The sequence below is a fragment of the Polyodon spathula genome, chromosome 24 (assembly GCF_017654505.1).
Source record: "Polyodon spathula isolate WHYD16114869_AA chromosome 24, ASM1765450v1, whole genome shotgun sequence".
NCBI lineage: Eukaryota > Metazoa > Chordata > Actinopteri > Acipenseriformes > Polyodontidae > Polyodon > Polyodon spathula.
The window spans coordinates 10,476,288-10,497,596 of NC_054557.1; the positions used below are offsets into that span (position 1 = coordinate 10,476,288).

The following is a 21,309-nucleotide window of genomic DNA, read 5'->3' on the forward strand; positions in this document are numbered from 1 at the left end:
CTTTGCAGATGATGGAGATCTCAGACCATTTTAATTTGCAAAGAGAACATATGGTTCATCAGAGCCTTTCAGAAAACTGTAATTCATTTATAAGTAGGGGTCTTAAATCACTGCAAATTTACATATTTTTCGTGGGTAGGTTATGGGATAAAATTAGGATTTCTCTGACCTGTTTAAACATTAAATAAACCTGAAATAGTGTCTACTTAGAGCACTATAAAAGCCTAAAAATAGTGGTACTTGCTTCCTTACTAAAACAGAGTGCTGTCATTTGCTAAAGGCAAGCAAGCAACATCTCCCAGCAGTTGCTGCCAAAATTCTCTACCTGTTGTGGTCTTGCCCATACATTGAGACTGCATCCAATTAATTGGTTGGAAGTGTAAGGCAAAGCTTTGCCAAGTTATACAGATGTGGAAATCGATTAGAAACAGTCCCAAAACGCAGTTACCCAAGGGCATCTGACATACTTTAATAAAGGCAATATATGCAGCACGTTCGTTGTCATGTTATTTGTGCCATCCAATAATTTATTTTAAAGTACCAAGTCAAAACAAAGAAAACATACCTATTCGGGTCTAAAATTTTAACTGCGTTTAAAAAGTAAGCAGAGTGTTGTTTGAAGCGAGGTGGCTGTGCTGGATCGTACTTGTAGTACTGATTTAACTTGGCTACAACCAACAGGTATACTTTTTGTCTGCGCTGACTTTCCAGTTTGTTTTCTGAAAGCTGTTTATTTATGTTCTGTTCAGCAGCCTCTATAGTAGCCTTTCGATTAATGTGTGATTCTGAAGCTAAATAGCGATCGATCGTATTTGCTCAAAAGAAGCATTACAAGATGTGCAAAACAATTACCTCCATCTGCATGTACAGTTTCTTTGGGAAATATCTTGACGCAATCATCAGTCGAAATATACTTTGCTTTTTTTGCTTTGTCATCCATTTCTGGTATATCTCTAATGCTGAAAACTAGATTTTAGCAACCTAAATCAAAACAATGCAGCACTAACTTTGTCCCACCACCTATTGCACAGTGCAGCTCACAGAAAAGCCAGTACAAATGCACCGATAGGCTGATTAAAAAATAGTTCTCATTTGAAAAGTAAACATGAACGTAAACGTCATTGCAGGATTTTTTTGGAAATGTTATTTGTCTAAGGTTTTTTTTTTTTGCCTAAGTGCAATGCACACAGGACAGTGAAGGAATAAAAAAAAATCTATAGAAGGAATAGACATAATTTGCGTCGCTTGCGCTGTGAAGTAGTTAATTTAAATTAGGTTTCTTTTTTTTTTTCCCCCTCTCCGTACTTGTCTGGTATGCACTGGCCCCTAAAAGAGGTGAATTTCGCGGTGACCTGACAATTTCCAGACTTCCGTGAAATCATGCTTTAGGAAGACCCCTACTTAAAGCCATTTACATTTGAAATTGCTTTATATAAAATTGAGACATTGTAAATGCAATAAAAGAAAAACACGACATTCTATAGTTAAAGCCTTTTTACTATCAGTGATGGTATATACTCAGACTGATGTTTTAAATTTTGTTATTAGAACATGCTTTCCATTTGTATTTAATGTAACTAAAACAATGACATTTTTTCTCTCCATATTGTATTTAATGAAAAATGTGGGTGTTGGCAATGTTTGACATACATTTCTCTAGGTGCAGTTTGTATGCCAACCTTTTTTGACAAAGAGATGATCTTCTACCCCCAAAACAAAGAACTGAAAATATCCTGTAGAGAACAACTGTAGGATGTGCTGTATTACTGATCTTCTCCCATTTCCACATCTTCTTGTAATTTTTGCACCATCTTGTCTTCCATCATCTTTGCTTTGCCTGTATTTAGAAATAACATGAATAAATAACAGCACATCAATAACGCATTTTCATGTTACCCCTTCACCACACAGTTCATCGAATTTAGCTGCTAAACAGTGACACCTGCAGGCACAAAAAAGGGAGCTGTAGCAGCTACTGTATCAACTTGTGTAGGCTTAAGCTGAACAGTTTGATATCATAGGAGATTCCTTCGCACCCAGACGAAAATCGAGGATTCACCAAGAGATCACACAGAATAATCAATCAATATGTGGAAACTCAATAATTTTTATCACAAATATATTCCCTTTTTTTGCCCGCTATCAGCACTAACCTTTAAAGAGACAGTAACACAATAAAAAAAATGTTCATAAAAAAGCACAATGTGGCAGGTTGTGGGCAGATCACAAATACCAGAGATTTCATATTTAACTTTGCTTTCCAAAGAACCACCTGTGATCATGAGATCAAAGTACATTTAGCTAAAGGAAAGCATTTACCCAGTTACACCCAGATCAATTACGAGAGCAAGCATGCATTTTAAAAACAACCAGGGATGAGAATTCATACGAAAGTGAGTTTCCCCTTGATTAAAAACAGCTAAGTCAACAGAATAAATCATAACCTTCCTGTAGAGAAGCCCCGAAAACACAAAGAAGAGCCGATTGCTTTTAAATCAGATTCTTACCTGCATGAGGAGCCCGGATAAGGTGGATATTCTTTTTGACCTCGCTGATGGCTTCCTCCTTCTCCAGCTGCTTGCCCTTCTTTAGCCTTTAAGAGTATAATCCAACATGAGTACAGAAAATGACAAGAACATACAGGTTTCTTTCACACAAACAGTTATCATAAAATAGAGAACACAACATAAGATGTTCAAAATGGTAACCTTTAGCACAATAAGTATTAACTCTGTAAACCTGAGGGGATCTGATGGAGAATATGTTTAGTTTTTTTTTTTTTTTAAAAAAACATTTATGCAACCATTTTAAAGAGTTATGAGAATAAAAAAAGTACCATTTTGAATTTTTATATACTGTGTGTATGTACATGTGTGTGTGTGTATATATATATATATATATATATATATATATAGATATATACACATATACACACACATATATATATATATATATATATATTATATATATATATATATATATATTCATATACACATATATTATACACATGCATTTTTTTTATTTATTTAAAAATCGTACTGTTCACCTGCAACAATTTTGTTTTCTCCTCAAGCAGCATAAGCAATTACACAAAAGTCTCACCTGTTCATGATGAACCTTGCTTGACGTTTCCGTTTGATTTCTTCAACTCTCTTAATAGACTCCACTAAAATAAGTTAAGAAAAAAAAACATTAGGCTTTGAAATGGATTCCACAGACATATGCACAAAATGTGTGTGTGTTCTTGTCACGAAAACAAACAGCAGTTCAATGTATAGCGCCTGACAGCCTTATTCTGAGCTATAATATACACTAAAGATGAATGCAATTCATCTGCTTACCTGTCTTGTTCCACAACTCCCTCTGGTACTTGAAGGGCTCGTTTCTGCGCTTCTCAAACTCAAAAGAATTGTCCTGCAAGAAATAAAAAACACACACACACACACATCAACCTCCCAGTCTACTATAAAAATGTAAATGACAGCAGGTAATGTACAGAGCCCGACTTACTACGGTCAATTCTTTGCCTGAAGATTTGCGGAAAGCCTTGGTCCATCTGACCTTCCTTGGGTTGCGCTTCTTCTTGAAGTTCTTGTGGCATTTTGATTTGCAAAACCTGAATACCTGAAACAAGAGAAAGGCTACAGTAAAATCCCTGCAAAGCAAAACAGCAAATACATTTTGAATGTCTACTGATGTTCTGTTACAGATCAAATGACGCTGCAAAAGCATCAATCCAGAGCTAAATAAATAATTCTACTTTTGTTATTGGAGTTGCTGAAACAATGATCACCAATACAGAGAAGCATTTCAGCATAAACGTACAAAAACTGGTCTTCTTAATGTTTTTACTTTCAGATAAACAGAATTCACTGTCTTTTTAATACAATACACCAGTTTATTAGAACTACTTTCGTGCTATCAAAGAAAACCCGTTTTCACTGACAGTTCAGTTTGTCATACAGAGACACTTGAAAATGTAGCCTAGAGTACTCTGTGTTTATGTGTTTTAAATTAAAACGAGTAACATTATGTAATTATTTTCGCAAAGATTTATTCGACAATACGATTTTGAATATAATGTACACATAAATCCAGTAACAAAAAGTAAATCATGCTACATTCAACACCTACAGCATCGAAAGGTATATCATACTATCCTATAAAAGGATGCGTATAATGTTAAAAACAATTACAGGACCGTATCCCTTGTAATCACCTCTCTGCGCTACATAACAAACACATGGCGTATTTTTGTTAGATAAGGCCTTAATCTAAGCACACAAACTACTCTTCAGAAGACCTCTTACCTTGCAGTCATTTCGAACAAACATCATCCCATGCCCTGGGTAGACCGGCCCAGAGCAAAAATAACATTTTTCAATACGCATATTTCATAAATACGAGTCTCTAAACCACCATCTGAAACACCAAACCACAGCCCCACTGGGAGGATTTACTAAAGGAAGTTGAAATGTTCAGCCTCTGGAGAAGAAGGGTGCTGTAGAGTAGTTTATTTTGTGACACTGCTCCCTGCTGGACCTGCTACATACCGCTCAGAAGCAGAAATATGTGCCTGGTTGATTTTTGCTTTTAATAACACTGTCTAAAACACAGAGTATATATATATATATATATATATATATATATATATATATATATATATATATATATATATATATAATATAAAGTATTTTAAACGCAAACTAAGCTCCAAATATTTTATAGACAATACATGTTCATATTGTATGCCCTATATTATAAAATATTTTACAGAACTGCAAAATTACAGATTTTGCTTTAAACTGTCTTTGAAGTTGTAGGAATATTCTGATTTTATTTGTCATCAATATTTTAGGGGTATTATTTAGTTGTTATATGTTATTCCAGGAATGCACTAATTATTCCACATACTGTGAGTATTGGTTCCGGTGACATCCTTATCAAGGTACTAACATCTCTTTGACTAAGCTATTTTAAGCACCTTGAGTGCTGATTGTCTGATGCTGTTGCTGTAGGTACTGTAAATGGTTACCATCTGATTCTTGCTTCTCTGATATTATTGTGAAAAGTGCTGTGTGCTACTAACATATCTGTAGCTTTTTGAGCTCTGGTGTGTTAAATTATACAACTCTTGCCTTGAGCTCAGCTTAAACCTACAAGATGTGAAATGAAAACAGTGCAGAAGACCCAAGAGACCAATATACCCTTGCCATACAGTACTTCAGTAACAAGCTTGTCAATGAGATTCGCCCACCAGCGATCAGGAACATGAAAAAGTAAATCACGTGACCTGCAGCCACTGTAGCACATATAAAAACAGAAGGTTCATAACTAAGTAAGTGTTTCTCAAGACATCTGTAAACTTGTAAGTGTCACATTCAGAGGAAGGTCAGATAAACAGCCTTCATATACCCTCTATAACTTGTGCTGAATAATGTCCTTTATAAATAGCATCACAATTGGACAAGCGATCCTCTAGATAACGTGTGACAGACAGACAGAAAGGATGTACTGTTTGCATGTCCACCTCCACTACATCCCCAGACAGTAGTAGTAGTTGTATTGTCAACATCTTGTCCCAGCATCCAGTGTAGTTAGTGAGTTAGTGTACTTATAATGTACTGATACTTGCTTTAGTCCTAATGCATAAGTTTCAGAGTGTAATTATTCTTCTGTTGGAATTCTGAGAGAAGTCCTATTGGGTAATTAGCACCACGTGTGTCATTGACTTTTGAAGAAAATTAAGCCAGGGGTGCCACTGAATGAAGTTGCAGTAGTTACCAGACCATTAGAATCCCCCACCCCAATGGATGCTTGATTAAGCAATTAGAATGGGCTAAAACCAGATTCTATCAAAAACAAAGCACAGCCTGGGTTCAAAAGCCTTTATTGCAGGTCTTTTTTACTGATATTTTCTGTGTTAAGGTGCTTTGACATAGCTGTGATACCTTTAAACCAGGGATGGCCACTGTTGACCCTTCCACTCCTGGTCTTTGTTCCAGCCCTGTTCTGAATTGTTTATTTTAACCATTTAAACCCCCATCCAGACCCCAAAGTAGTTACTTATATCAATGTACCTGTTAAACCTAGAGTCGAATGACCCTCCGGGATTGTGATTGGACACCCCTGATCTAAACAGTGCTATTTCAAAATAAAAATAAAAGATTCACTGAATGTTTATTATCAAGATTGTGTCTTTAAAGGATATCTTAAGGCTTCAAGACCAGCATAGAACCAACACCGTTTCAACTGTAGTGAAGTTCTCTCTTCTGCACTTTGATTGTCATAGTACTTCTCTTGGCACAATTCAAGGGCTCGTTTGATCTCAGCATACTCACACCAATACTTGGCTCCCATTTCCCCCAATACAATTTTTACCTAAATAACTCAGAAGGGTCTTATGAATCTTTTGATTTGGTATCTGTTCCTAACCTCTCAACATCTTTCATCCCAGGTTTATTTCAATGCTGATGCTTTCTTATGTGTTAAGCACAGCTAGAGTTAAATGCACTAAAATTGCTGTGTTGTAATATATTCTCACTTTGTATTACATTCTGTACCAAATGCAACCTTTGTAGTAAACCCTTCTGGTGTGCTGCACAAGCATCTCACAGCTTCAAGCACCAGTGCAGGTTAAAACCACGGTGCAAGGGAAACACACATTAACACAACCGCTCTATTGAACAATGTAAAAAAAAATCAACCAGGTTGAAGAATTCTTCCAATAATGTACAAGACAAGAAACTCACAAGTATAAAGGTACACTGTCTTTTTTTTCTCTCTTAGGTGAAGCCATATTTAATTTGACAGCCTTGTAAACACATTCAAACAATACTGAAGAGATAAATATTTATTTTATTTTTCAGTATCAAATTTAAATGATTTTACAATTGGAAAATGCTTTAAAACAGAAACAGATATTCTCAGTGTTTTAGTACATAATCTTAATCTTAATTTTAATCAGTAATTAAAAAGTATCTCTTACCTTTGACAATATTAATTTTAAAAAGTGCTTAAATCTGCACAGAATCTTCCAACCTAATATATAGTAAAATCTTCCAACCCTTGTTACATAAGACTTGTGCAAAAACTACTGATGGCAGTGAATAAGTGAAGGGTCATTATACAGTATAGAAGTACATTTTACTACCAGCATGCCCTAACTGTGAAATAACTAAAATAGTGAAAGAACGAGACAGCACTGTAGTAAAAATATATATATATATATCCACTGAACTTCTAGCACTATGTTGACCCTAATAATTCCTATTCTTATCATAGCAATGTGGATCTTTCACTTGTTTTTAGCCACTAAAAGAAGAAGCAGTCAGATGTGTCTTTGTAAAATTTGGGGTTAGAGAAAAATCAAAAACCCAGATCAGAAAATATGAAGTATTTAAAAATACTGCATTTTAAATAGTAATTTAAGCTTTGTTACTACAATTGTATATCTATATGTAAATCAAACATGCTATATGTTGTTCACTTATTACACCTGTGAATTAAAATAATTTAAAATGAACTATTGACTTGCACCAAATGCTACTGAAGACTGCATTGACTGCCTCCATACAATGTTTAAACAAAAGCCTGTGGGCTGTTTGCTCTCATATTACACATGAAAATTAAACAACACTTTCATACTTTTTCTGTGGACAATAAAGATGCAAATATCATTAATGTTTACTCATGATTTTTAATAAATAATAAAATATTACGAGGAATCCTTTCATTACACAGAATGTGATTAACATATTTGGCATTATATTGAGTGTTTGGGAGGTCACAAATTTGTTTATGTTATGTCCACTAAATCCGTGATTTAGGCACATATTGAAATCAAGTTCATATATATATATATAATATATATATATATATATATATATATATATATATATATATATATATATATATATATATATACACACACACACACACACACACACACACACACACACACACACACACTCTGATTGTTTTTTTAGGAACATAGAAAGAACAATCAAACACAAATCCCATCTAGTTAAAAACAAGAAAGAAAAAAAAATAAATACCACCATAATATGAATCCTAAAGAAAATACATGAACACAATAACATGTACAAATAATTCTATCACCAATTTAATTTCCTGTAATGATTATTAGACTTAGGACAATTATGTCTCACCAAAACAGGACCAATAGGTTCTGTATACAGCACTTTCTATCCAATTAAGAAGTGAAATGGTCCCAAAAGAACATCTGGCAGTTTCAGTTCTCTGAAGAAACTTTGCTAGCACTAACTCTGCCCTGTTTTCCTGTTGGAATACAAGAAAGTTTATATTTTAAATATCATGGCTTCAGCATGAAGGCGCCACCACTCCTGACCAGTACAGTACATAGCATGTGTCTTGTTACTTTATTACTGGTTACTGGTAGTACAACTGTAATTACAAGGGGCAAAATACATTTAGTCTTTCCTTCAGCATTCACATCAACCTCTTCTGACGGAGGGCTTTGTTACAATAACACAGAAAGGTCATGCCCCTTGTCAAGGCAACTGCAGCTGTTCTACTCAGAAACCAGGGGTGCTCCTCCAGGTGCAGATTAACAGTTGCACTTGCCCTGGTCTTTGTCCTTGCTGTCACTGAGCCGCTCCGTAGACCCATGGCCGTTGGAGCGCACTACCCCATCGGGGATCCACGACTTGTCCACGCACCGCTCCATCCGCTTCATGATGAGATCCAGGAGAGCGTCCACTGCTTTGCTCACATTGTGCCCGTTGGCTGCACTCGTTTCAAAGTAAGGAATCCTAAAAAAAAAGAAAGAAAAGGTAACAAATTAGCTTGGTTCTCTCAATCCTGTCACTTCTACCTTGGCAGTTTGAATGTAATTTCCTGTATAATTAAGAAGTTAGTACTCATCACGGTGTCCCCCAAGATCTGATCATGTCAATTAGGATACACTGTTGTCATCAAAAAATGTCAACATACTCATTGATAGGAATTCTAAGAAGCCAAATCAAGTACAAACAAAGATCAATGACAATTAACTGAATTTGTGTTTGTTTTGTTCTCTGAATGAGTAAGGGCTCTGATCGATTGGTACCGTTAAGATTTCAGGATGAGGAACAAAGTACAGTACTTGATTTTGACATACGAGACACTCAATCAACCAAAATGATCAAATCTTTCGCGTGGCCTTTACAGAACAGCACATGCATAGCACAGCACAGAAAATGCTCCCAGCACCGTCTGGCGCAACCCTGGAACCACTAACAAGCATTTTACTTTATTAAAAAAAAAAGACCATGTTTGAAAATGAAGCAACCCTCTTTGTAGCTGGCTATCCTTGTTCAGGATTTGCAAAATGCTCTGCAAATGAGTAATTTCACGTTTTTCTTATTAAGTCATACTTGTTCATTCTTGCAAGTTAATACTCAAAAAAGACAACGGTAGAACGTGTTCAACACTCATGTCTCGGGCTCACTCAGACGTGTTTTCCAGAACAAGGATGAGGATTTGAGCATTTGCTGTCATTAAACTGACAATTCTTATGTTCCGTGAGTTTTGCCCCATCTACCTCAACCCCTTCTTTATCAACATAGCACACAAAACAGCACAGCAAACTGGACATTGAATAAATGTTTTGACGAAACTGGGAACACTCATTAATTAAAATGTATGCAGATAAACAAAATCTAAAAAAGTATTTTTGCATTGTATTCAGCCTTAGACACTGCAATGCTGATCTTTTAGTGTACACATTTAACATGCACTATATTGACCTCTGCATTTTTAAACACCACCACCTCCCCAGCAGAGACTGGCACCCATCATGGATTTATGAGAGATATGTTTCTTATGGCCGAATACAAAGAACTATTCAATCAGGGAACCACAAAAATCATTCACTGTCACTTTAACAATGGGTTTGTCACTGTATGCCAAAAGCTATTTTCAATGAGAGCTCATGCAAGAGCTCTTAATCAAATTATTATTGTAGAAGACTGAAATAGTACAAAGGTAAAAGAAAAAGAAACAGCTACTCCACCCTTTCTGGAGGTCTATAAGTACCATTTAAATAGATAGATTATTTGCATTGTTACCTGCTGCACCAAACATTTCAGCCAATGCAAACACTGCGTCTGGTGGCATTTGCCACTTCCCTCTTAGTAAACTAGAACACAGTTTAGCAAGAGCTACAACGTGAGGCTGCATACCCATATTTATCAGCAAGCTCCCTGGCTTCCTCTTCCTTCACCGCTCTCTGGTCGTCCAGATCACATTTGTTGCCACATAAAACAATGTCTGGGTTTTCACAATATGCATGCGTCTGTAACTGACCTAGATAGAAAGGCATTAATGTGATAAATATTTGCAGTGTTAATTGTAAAACAGACACCTGCTTTCCATCCAGGCTGTACTGCCATTTCTGAAAGTTGTACATTTAATACAACAACATTTTTTTTTTTTTTTTTTTAAATACATTCCATTGAGATTTATTTAGGTCTATTTTTATCATCTAAACTGTGGCAAATGAGCCAACTAATATCACTGGTTCATATATCCTTCTGGGGCTTCCCCTCAAGAGGGGTTTAACGGCCTCCTTAATAACATCGCATTCAAATGCAATGGAAAGAGTGCTGTAAAAGAACAAATGTTTAAGAGTTTGAACTATTTTGATCGGCTGCTGTTCAGACCATGAATATAGACCCCCATTTACATTAGTATACAGACAGTGACTCCGGGTATTTAGGCTTAAGGACATATAACTATTACAGTACAAACTCTGAAGAACTTAAAAGAATGTTAAATCGTACTCATCCAGCTTCTAACGTTAAGGAAACTTTGCTCATTTGTGAGATCAAATAGCAAAAGAAAGCCCATAGAATCCCTGAAGAAAGCTGTTGTTAAGCTTCGAAACCTAGGAGAACAAAGAAAACATCAATGTGGTATGCAGTACACGTAAAAAATACACTAAATCAGGCAGTGGAAACTAGTTTTTATCTTCAAATCGTAATGGTAAGCTATGTACCAGAGGAGACTTGTATTCAGAGAGTGAATAATGAAAGAAACGTAAATCAAACTCCCCACAGAAGCAAACTAAAATAGTGTAGAAAATTGCAATGCAGAAAAGACAGAGGCCAAGGGTCAGAAACAGCATTAGGGGCAGCTAGTTACTATTATTATTATTATTATTATTATTATTATTATTATTATTATTATTATTATTATTTAATAACCCACCTTTCCTGTCCCGCCGTGTCCCAAAGCTGAATGTGTATTCTTTGCCCTCTGACAGAATTCCCCTCTGGGCCAGATTTATACATCTATTAAAATAAGAGATTACTTTTCTATTAAGCTTACATTGCCTTTGTTTTATGCCACCAAAGCACTACACTTGAATTCAAAAGCACACTATACACGTATTACTGGATCAGAAGCAGTTTAAGGTTTCTCCAGTGTTTGGTACAAGACTGATTGTGATCTTTTTGTCTTTTATTCTATGGTCTTGTCTTTCATTCTATGCTTTCGAGTGGCAGACTCAGTGTTAAAATTCAGTGCAGTAGAATGAGACTGTTTAAAAATCGGTGAAGCCATTTCATTTAGTGACCTTAAAAACCTTCTTGTGGGAGCAGGCAGAAAAATGCCCAGAGGGAACCATTCTAGTTTAGAAACTCAAAAAAGGTCAATTACATTGCCACCTAATCTCGTCTTGCTGTTTTTAGCTCTTAAATCAGCAAATGTTTCCACTGGGACATCCTTATTCACTGAAGTGGAGAATTCAAGTGAGTGAGTGACTCAGTAGATTTTAAGTTTTCTAAATAATTTGACAGGTTGGGGAGACAAAGTTTGTAGTCTTAAGGTCTGCATACTCAAAAACTACCAACAGACAGAAATTATTAACAAGCTGAAGGATATTTAAGAAAATAGAAAAACACTAAAATCTTTTTAGTCTGTGATCTGTGTTCCAAACCTCCGGAGGTCAACTTCTGGTACACCTGATTGAGTTTTGGGGTTTTCAAGTTAAACAGTGTGTGACTATTTCCGGTACAGGGTCATTTCAACTAGCACAGCCGGAACCAGGAGCAGCTCCTCAACTAATCCAAGCCACGCCCCCCTGGAGCACTCCCATCATGGGACAAACCTAATCAAATGGCAGCAGTTCCCAAGCAGGCCAACTCCAAGTGAAAAAAATACTGAAACAGAACAGTGTTGTCAATTACAACTGCTTACTTACCACCCTTTTTTCTCTGAAGTCTATGCCCACCGTTGTGATAAACTTGGAGTTGAACTTTCCATCTGTGTACTGGTATAAGAAGCTGGTCTTTCCCACGCCCGAGTCTCCCAGAGCTAAGAATTTGATGAGGTAATCATAGTCCCCATCAGACATGGTGAGAACTTTGCTCTGACCTGCAACACAAGCAAACACACCACTGTTAATTATAATGAGCACATCCATTGGTCAATGTGAATACGACCACCTCTGATTTCGAGTTGCATTCACATACCAACTGACAGCTATCTATTGTATTTGTGAAATAATATAGAATTTCAAACTTTCAAAGCATTTTGTAGCACGTGAGCTAGTTTTGTGGTATGTGCATCTCTTTTTTTTTTTTTAACTTCATTTGACCTCATCAGTTAACAATTACGTTTTGCCACACAAAAACACAGCAATATTTTTTGAGGGTAGGGCTAATATGTTACTGCTGAAGCCAGAAATTGCTCTAAGACTATCTCTCCACAAATTAGTTAATGCTAGACTAATTCATTCTATTCAGAGTAAAGCTTCATTTTTTGTTTTTTTGTTTAGAATATGTAAATGAACACATTATGGTAACTCATACCAAAAAGCAAAACAAAGAACAAGCATATTGGAACCCCAGGAGGAGCACTGTAGTGCTGTATTTTAGACTTTACAAGCTATCCAAAGGGCGTACATGTAGCTGTTAAAAATCTAAAGAATACCCGGTCCTCATTATTTTATGGTAAATGCACACCCTTGTTAATGCTGCATGAACTACATGTCTAACAAAATAATGATGGTATGTTACAAAACAGCAGTGAATTTGCAGCACACTAAACATAAAACAGAAGCAAAGACCAGCAATTAAATGCTTAATAAAAACATAATGTGTGTGAAAAACCTTAGCTTCAAAAGTAACCACAACCTACAGGTCAGAAATCCAACTTACCCTTGTGAAAGAGTACATAACATACTGTAGTGAAATTACACACACACACACACACACACACACACACACACACACACACACACACACACACACACACACACACACACACACACTTTTCAGACCAAACCTTAAATGTTAATATTTTCATTACAGAGCTTTATGACACCGCACACCAGGTTTACCTTCCTCCCTCTCTAAATGTTTAGTAACACACCTCCACCCAGTGAATGAAGTGAACAAGCACCTGCTGTAGGTTATCAATCCACTGTTATCTGGAAGGTGTCTATTTAGCACAGCACCACACAAACAAAGACACTGAATCATCAATAAGGATACGATTTTGTCATGGGAGGTCACGAAAATCGTGAATTTGAACAAAAGTCTGTGAAATCTTGGAAATCAATGTAAAAAAACATTTGGTTTGTCACTGCCTTTATTTCCTTTAAAAATGCAGTATGCCAGGCACTGAAAATACAAATCTACAATACATGTAAATTGCTTGGTTGTGTAGCATCCAGCATTTACATGTAGCTGTGTGGGTCAGGAAATGAGATTTTTATTTTGTAGCTGTCCGAGCATGTAAATGAACACAGATCATATGTCACTGTAAACTCTCGGTTGTGATCTTCACATACATACAGCGCTTGTTCATTTTTTTTTTTTTTTTTAAAACAAAAAAGTGGGCTTGCATCTTTAAAAAATATTAAGACTTACATTTTATTTCTTGAAACTTTGTTTTCATACACTGTAGTGTACCCAAGTAGTCTATTGAAAATAAATACTCACTTTCTCTAAAACTAAACATTGCTGAACAAAATACTTCAGACTGCCGTTGAACCACTTTTTGCTTATCATTATTTCCTGCAAACTGTAGCTAAAACAAGAGGTTTATCTGTTTTGTAGTCAATCAATCTGTTTTTCTGATCTTTGTGATGCCCCGCTTCTTGAACACGGCGCCTGCCTGTGTGATTTTTTGTTTGTTTGTTTGTTTTTTTAAAGGGGCAGTGCTCTGTAGGCTACTCAGAAACAACCAATTTAAACATCTCATTCTTATTATCGAATGATATTTATAACAGTAGTGTTTCATTTTGAACAGGGTAGTAAAAGCTATTTTGGCATGCTGATTTGGTATATATGCGTACATTTACGCCAGACGTGCAGAGAGAAATAGGAGCACCACTTATTTAAAGTTTTGTACTCCAAAGTAACATTTAAACCTGCCAGCAGTCAAAAGCAATAGTCTTTATATTACTGGTTTTGGCGTACTATTTAAAACCTCCTGTGTATGTTGATGTAGCTAAACCTACATTATTTGGTGGCCTTTCCATGACCTTTCTGGGAATTCTCGTTTTTTTTCAGCAACTTGCCTGTGAAATGTACAATCACAGTGACAAAATCGTATCCTTAACCATCAATGTTTGCAGCTGATGCACTCTAGAACTGAACAGAAAAAACACCCCAGCTATTCACAGAGTTCAGAAGAAACACTATGTAATATGTGAGCAACAATATGTCTGTCGTTAGATGCTCATTGTATCAAATCGGATTTGCTTTCAATATTTGATTTTTAAATGCTTGCCCAAAACTTCAAGAGCACTTGGAGAATGTAGGCTCTCACAAGGAATCAGACTTGTTTGCTAATATTTCTTTCTTGGCACTACTATTCAATTAATCCTGCACACATCATGTGAAAGTAACATCTGGAACACTGATCCCTAGAACTATTCCGATACAAATGCCTGAACAGTCTTACCTCCACGATAACAAACAGCAGGAAGTCCCCAGGCTTAAAGTCAAAGTAGTGCGATCAGCAGAAGCTCTTTGCAACACCACCTACTGTAGAAAGTACACAGCGTTCTGAGCCTACGTGTCACAAAGGAGCGGCTCTCATCTGCATTCTGAACCACAGCTGATTTGCTTATGCTAGGAAGGTTTTTGGAGCATACACTTGTAATGTCTAGTGATTAAGGAAATTGGAGTGCTGAACAGCTGAAGCCATAATGCATGTACTTTTCCTTTCAACAGTTTTGCATGCAGCTACAAAGAGGGCACGGCCTTTTCCATTCTTACTCAGAACAGCTGCACCCTGATGATTACGACTGGACATGTTCACAGACATTGTCCATCACTGCATATTCATACCACAAGGCCAATAAAAATAGTCTCATATCACGGAGCGATAAGCTAGACAAACTGAATATTAAGTCAAAGTCTTATATTAATTTTGTCGCTGTATCATTTCGTTTTTATTATATTTATATAAAAAATAAATGGTATATCATTATTATCAGGTTCCTTTGATATGCTATAATTACGCCTGAACAGAACCTATAAATATCTGTGTTGATACGAAGATACTAGATACCTTTTACTCCCCCACCTCCTTACCATGCCATAAATTATTTTCGCCCTGAGGATAGTAAGTGAGTTTCACCCGACATGCTAAATTACAGGAAAAATGGTATCCACCCTGGGCAGGAGTCCAACTCTAACCAAACTACAGGAGAATGTAATGTTGCTCTAGATCTGAAGACCATACTGTCATTTTAACAAACCTGTAGCTCAGGTAATGGGTGTTAAAAGGTCAATTTAAAAAATCCTAGCACAGGGTGTTTGGTGATACAAAAATCAACAGTTTGATTTACTGCAACAGGCAACACAAAGCATGTACAGAAGTATGAGGATATCGATCTTTGCACTAACGTGGTAGGCTGGTTGTTTTTATTTTCCGATTTGATCACTTGATTCCTGGCCAGGTTAAGACACCCCTGGATTACAGAATTTTATAGCATGGAGGAAAAATCCCCCTGGATTCCATCAACCATCTATTTTTATGGGTAATCCTGATATAACATATAGGTAGTTGATGCAATACAGAGTGATTCCCCAGTGCTGTAAAATTTTTCTAATAAAATCCTGCAGGGTATAGATTGATCAAACCAAACCCAAAACTTAACCTAAAAACTGCAGATACTCTATAATGCAACTTACCATTTACTGTACCGAACAAGTTTGACCTTATTAATAACATACCTTAACACTTCAAGGAAAAACAGAACGGATTTTGATTCTGTGTAGAAATTTTGATCCGTCATGCATTAAAGTGAACCTCAGCCTTTAATCCATCCACAGAACAGCTCTTCATCTTGTCTTCAAGAAACAGGTTGGGATAAATTTGCAACAGTCTGACCTTTTGAGAAACTTGTATTTCACTGAAGCGTCACGTAAAGCAACTCAAACCACTTCTTTCCCAAGCAACGCTCACACATGGACTTAACTCAAAATGCACAATATCCTTATCTAATAAGTATCAGCAGTTCATCATGTGGCAGCATTGACTGGTCAGGTGAGTAACATTTAACAAAGCCAAGTATCCAATTAAATAACCATGTCTCCTATGATATAACCGCAATATCAACGTTTTTTTTTTTTTTCTTTACAGCACTTTGTGCATTTTATTTTACCAAGCCACTATATCTCATAAGAAAATGCTGTACATTCTTGTGAACGTACATTCCCATTTTTTTCCCTTATCAGTGCAACAAGCCTTGAGCAAAGAGTCTCTAGAATGACAGTACCTAGTTCCATTAAACTAAAGCATTACCATTAACATAAAATCATTGCAAGTCAGAAACTACAGGTTTTAACTGTGCCTAGTTGGATTTTTTTTACACTATCCTCAGTGTAGTTTACTTTTATTTCAATTGGTTCTTCATCTTTAGGATTTTATCACAATTAATTGCAAGTTTAAACATATAAACGGTGTTGAAACTTTCTTTTCACATACAAGGTCTTTCAGAGTCTTGATTTTACAGTTTAAATGACTCAGGCTTGACACATAAATAAAGTTACAGAAACAGATGACAACAGACGCTATTTAACATTTCACATATTTTGACAACCGCCAAGTGTTGCCGGTTTACTAAAAAATGTAGAGAAAACTGTCAGACATGTTGCATTAAACACTCAATTGCATTATCCATTATGCATTGCGTTATCCTCACTCAAGCTGTAGAGTTCTAAGACATTCTGCAATCCATTGGATGTGCATCTTGATTTAGGAGTTGAGGATATTTCTACACTAACTATAGCTAGTAACTACAGCTTACACAAATTGAGGCCAAAAAAATTATTAAAATGAGTGAGACTCAATTGTGAATTTACTTTGGTATTTACACGTGTTGATTTGGTAGAAATTAGTTAGACTGCAATGACAAATAACAGCAGTACAGAAGCACACATTTGTCAAGTTGTTGTCTTTGTGTTAAAACCAACGGTATGTGAATTTGGCAATGCAGGCCTAGATCTTTAGCATGAGAGAGAAATACAGTTCTAACCTGGCTTATGCATTGAATTAAGATACCATTCTTGTTGCCGTACTGGATTAGTCAGCTGGGTGTCCCACTCCCCACACATTCCAGAATAACCACAGAGGAACACTTTCCACTCTACTTAAAAGGGCCAGTATGACTCATATTACCAGCACTCCTGGACTGTTTACAGTAGGTGCAACTTCAATCATTTATATGACTGATTGAGCTAATTAGTCATCTATTGTACACAACATTTTTATGCAGTTATTTTTTTTTTTTTTATTTAAATTTTGTAAGCGCCAATTGATTTTACCCCGTTTTTCTCCCAATTTGAAATGTCCAGCTGTATTTTAGGCTCAGCTCACCGCTACCACCCCTGTGATGACTCAGGAGCGGCGAAGATGAAGACATGCTGTCCTCCGAAGCATGTGCCGTCAGCCGACCACTTCTTTTTACACACTGCAGGCCCACCATGCAGCCACCTCAGAGCTACAGCGTCGGGGACAACGCAGCTATGGGCAGCTTACAGGCACAGGGGTCGCTGGTGCGCGGTGAGCCGAGGACACCCTGTCCGACCTACATAGCCCCCCCCAACCATCCCGCGGCGGCACTCGGCCAATTGTGTGCCACCCCCTGGGAGCTCCTATCCACGGTCGGCAATGGAATAGCCTGGACTCAAACAGGCGGTGTCCAAGCTATAAGGTGCATCCTGCACTCCACGCAGAGCGCCCTTACCAGATAAGCCACCTCGGGAGCCCCTCAACAGGAATATTCTGTCATTAAAATCAATGTTCAGGGGAATGTTTTTTTCTTTTTTTTTCAGACCATGGTCTGGTATTGCTTTGGGAAAAGTTTGGACGGTTTTAGCACTTTTTTTTTTTTTCCATATTTGTTTCAATTACTGCTCATGGTAGAAAAGTTTATCTTAGAAGATTGCAGGTTAAAAATATTTATCTCTACTATGCCAAACAATTTTAAGGTGGAATTAAAATCCGAGTTGGCCAACATTAGCATTCCTGGGGAAACACACAAATCAACACCTTCACACCCACAGGGGAAGTGGCAAAAGAATACGCCTCCTCAGCCATTACCATCTGTAGCAATCCTAAGCTTCAAAATGAGGTAGCGTGGGACACAAAAAATCCACCCCAATCACTGTGTATTGAAGACCTAGCCTACATATTGTAACAAGACTTGCAGGGTAAAGTGTGAAGACAGTGGTAGTTTAGTTTCTCTGGCGATATAAAGATAAATCTTCTATATGGTTGTAACTGTGTTTTTAATCCCTCTAAGAAAATATGTCTTTATTCTTGCAGTGAGTACTTTCTGGCTAATTTTAAATTATTAGAATATTTTTATTCCTTTCGGAAATTATTCAATTGCTTTTGTCTCTGCGCTTCAAAATAGCAAAGTTACATTATCAGACTGACGCAAGCTAGCTAAGTTAACTTCTGCATTCACATCGGTTTTCTTGCTAACACAGATACCGTTTGTACAACTAGCAAGAAATGTCACACTCAATTTCCCAGTAACCATCTCTATTGGTAGAATGTTACACACACCAGCTAACAGTATTAAACCCTATACAATTTATAATAAATATTTTGACTTGTCAGTTTATCAAGAATAACGGTAACATGAAAGCAATATATTAGGGCAGGTGTTATGTTAAGGTCACTGACGCGAGGCTGCTGATATATGGGCAGAGGTTTAAAAATATATATCTTACTAGAAAATGTAGATGAGAGAATTGTAGAGTACACATACAAAATGAAGGATCATATCAGTTTGATCATGATCAAACTGTCAGCCATATTAAGTAAGAAAAATTATAATTAGACTATAACTATGAAAATATGAAGCCTTTCCAGGATGCTTGCATACTTCAGAAGCGCTAAAGTATTTGCCTATCTGTAGTTTTGCTTGTAAAGATCCAACTATTGTTATGTTCATATACCAATGCAGGGTAAATAACTCGTAACTGCAACATGAATTATCAAATTACCATTACATTTGTAGGCATAGTGGTGGAGCTCTATCTTTGGAGTAAGAGTGTTTTGAGTTTAATCCTCTTTGAAAGGTTTTACAAACAAATAGTTTTATAAAGAACCAAATTGCTTTCCAAATTGTAAACTTTTTGGATTCCACTACAGTTCACGGTGGAAATGGTTCTCTTAAACTCCCCTCTACCCTACTCTTTTTAGGAAGAGCCCAGAGGCATGCCATAACATCCTTCTATAACCACTGTTTTCCTATTAGGCAATTCACAGAGAAATGGAGAGATTTAAGCCCACGCTTTCAGTTACTTTCTATCTCATCTGAAACCATGCAAAATGAGTAGGTATATTAGAGTAAACCCCAGATAGCTTCATTTCCCATTTATCAATTATAAGATCAATTCTACCAAATATCTATACTGTATGCATAGAAAGCAACTTCAGTGAGAACATATTTGCCACGTACAGACAGAAATCTAAGATTTGACTGTAACTTTTTCCAGAGAAACGTCACCCTTCACCTAAGCTGATATTAAACAGTTCTAAAGTCTAGGTATTTATTCTCTTAGTATTAGCATTACATATTTTACAGTGGCATGCCAATGGCATCTGCAATACATGTCTGCAAGTTTGTTAATCACATACAGTACAGTCCCCTTATCAAGTATCTAAATAAAACATCTGTACGAGAAGCTCAGTGCCACATCAATATTGACTGGGTTTACCCCCGGTGGTTAGTTATTGATCACGTATTAAAATAACTACAAAAAACAAAATAACAAATCCAGCAGAATGAGGTTAGGCCAGCTTACCAGGTATCAATATCCGCAGCGTGCGGAACGGAGTGTTCTAGGCATAAGAAGATAATACATCTGTTTGTTTCTTTATTAGTTACAACAACAAATGATAAACAGTATAGCTGTTCTGCTTTTACCACGGTTTCAAACATAAAAAAAACCCTTAGAGTCGATGTTCTGGTGACATAGTTTTTCACAGCAAATACATTAAATATCTCTGTAACAGACTGTGGGCCTGGCAGTTTCCAGTATTTAATATATTTATTATATGTTATGCCCTGTAACCCCTGGACATGAAAAACATTTGGAGATTATATAGATATAGATATATAGATAGATAGATAGATAGATAGATAGATAGATAGAATATTTAACCTATGGTCTAGATTAAGACTCTTCAAATTCAAAGACCCTACGTGGTCATTAATATACAGTAAGTAACAGGATAGACAAACTTTTTATGTGGAATAACAGCAATTTCCATCAATAACGAGTCACATATTAAAATAATTATTGGCAGTGTCACTCACACATACTGTACATAACGCATGCCAACATCTGTACAGGATACTGTATCCTGTGTGTTGTTTACTGAAGTTCATAAATACAGTACGAACCTACTTCTATATAAGGGCAGTCCCAAAATAGCTTATCAGGACAATGGGTTGAAAGTTTCTAACAGTAAATTCGTCGTCTTGCTTTTGACCGCTAGTTCTAACTTATATGCACGCGATTTCAGTATGTAGCTGTAGTGACGCTAAAATAGACAAATTTACTACATAAACAGATTAAAAAAAAAAAAACGACAATTACTTAAGTTAATCTAAGTTTTAGTATATAAGCATGGCACTATTTTACTTACCGACACCGGAAAACGATAGTCCTTTTATACTTAATAACGTTTAAAACGCAGTTCAGCTTTCTGACCACTTCTTCTAACACACTCTTTTTAACCAATTTTCCGTCCTTTTTGGGTTGTAACCAATATAAACCTGCCCTTTTCCGTCAGTGCAACATC

General features: G+C 36.4%; 2 protein-coding genes across 4 annotated transcripts; both read right to left on the reverse strand.

Moving 5' to 3' along the window:
- Window positions 1–1,479: 1,479 nt before the first annotated feature.
- On the reverse strand, window positions 1,480–4,467 carry LOC121298624 (probable ribosome biogenesis protein RLP24). The gene is made up of 6 exons (XM_041225751.1): window positions 4,311–4,467; window positions 3,511–3,624; window positions 3,342–3,414; window positions 3,103–3,166; window positions 2,508–2,593; window positions 1,480–1,837 (listed from the first exon to the last, which is right to left on the reverse strand). The coding sequence occupies exons 1-6, from the start codon at window positions 4,389–4,391 to the stop codon at window positions 1,764–1,766; spliced, it is 492 nt and encodes a 163-aa protein (XP_041081685.1). The 5' UTR covers window positions 4,392–4,467; the 3' UTR covers window positions 1,480–1,763.
- A 3,542-nt stretch (window positions 4,468–8,009) lies between these two features.
- LOC121299228 (ras-related protein Rab-27A-like) lies at window positions 8,010–21,247 on the reverse strand. Of its 3 annotated transcripts, XM_041226880.1 has the most exons (7): window positions 21,154–21,247; window positions 20,307–20,343; window positions 12,227–12,399; window positions 11,233–11,315; window positions 10,806–10,909; window positions 10,206–10,329; window positions 8,010–8,795 (listed from the first exon to the last, which is right to left on the reverse strand). In XM_041226880.1, the coding sequence occupies exons 3-7, from the start codon at window positions 12,377–12,379 to the stop codon at window positions 8,591–8,593; spliced, it is 669 nt and encodes a 222-aa protein (XP_041082814.1). In that variant the 5' UTR covers window positions 12,380–12,399; window positions 20,307–20,343; window positions 21,154–21,247; the 3' UTR covers window positions 8,010–8,590. The 3 variants fall into 3 exon arrangements, with proteins under 3 accessions (XP_041082814.1, XP_041082813.1, XP_041082815.1); XM_041226879.1 differs by lacking the exon at window positions 20,307–20,343; XM_041226881.1 differs by lacking the exons at window positions 20,307–20,343; window positions 21,154–21,247 and adding an exon at window positions 14,938–15,027.
- Window positions 21,248–21,309: the final 62 nt, after the last annotated feature.

Coding starts and splice junctions, on each gene's coding strand:
- LOC121298624 (XM_041225751.1), bottom strand. CDS start 4,391: ATGCGTATTGAAAAATGTTATTTTTGCTCTGGGCCGGTCTACCCAGGG. Junction 3,415..3,510: donor CAGGCAAAGAATTGACCGTA/GTAAGTCGGGCT, acceptor TATTTCTTGCAG/GACAATTCTTTTGAGTTTGA. Junction 2,594..3,102: donor GCAAGGTTCATCATGAACAG/GTGAGACTTTTG, acceptor ATACTCTTAAAG/GCTAAAGAAGGGCAAGCAGC.
- LOC121299228 (XM_041226879.1), bottom strand. CDS start 12,379: ATGTCTGATGGGGACTATGATTACCTCATCAAATTCTTAGCTCTGGGA. Junction 11,316..12,226: donor ACTTCAGAGAAAAAAGGGTG/GTAAGTAAGCAG, acceptor TTATTTTAATAG/ATGTATAAATCTGGCCCAGA. Junction 10,330..10,805: donor TAACGTTAGAAGCTGGATGA/GTACGATTTAAC, acceptor CTTTCTATCTAG/GTCAGTTACAGACGCATGCA.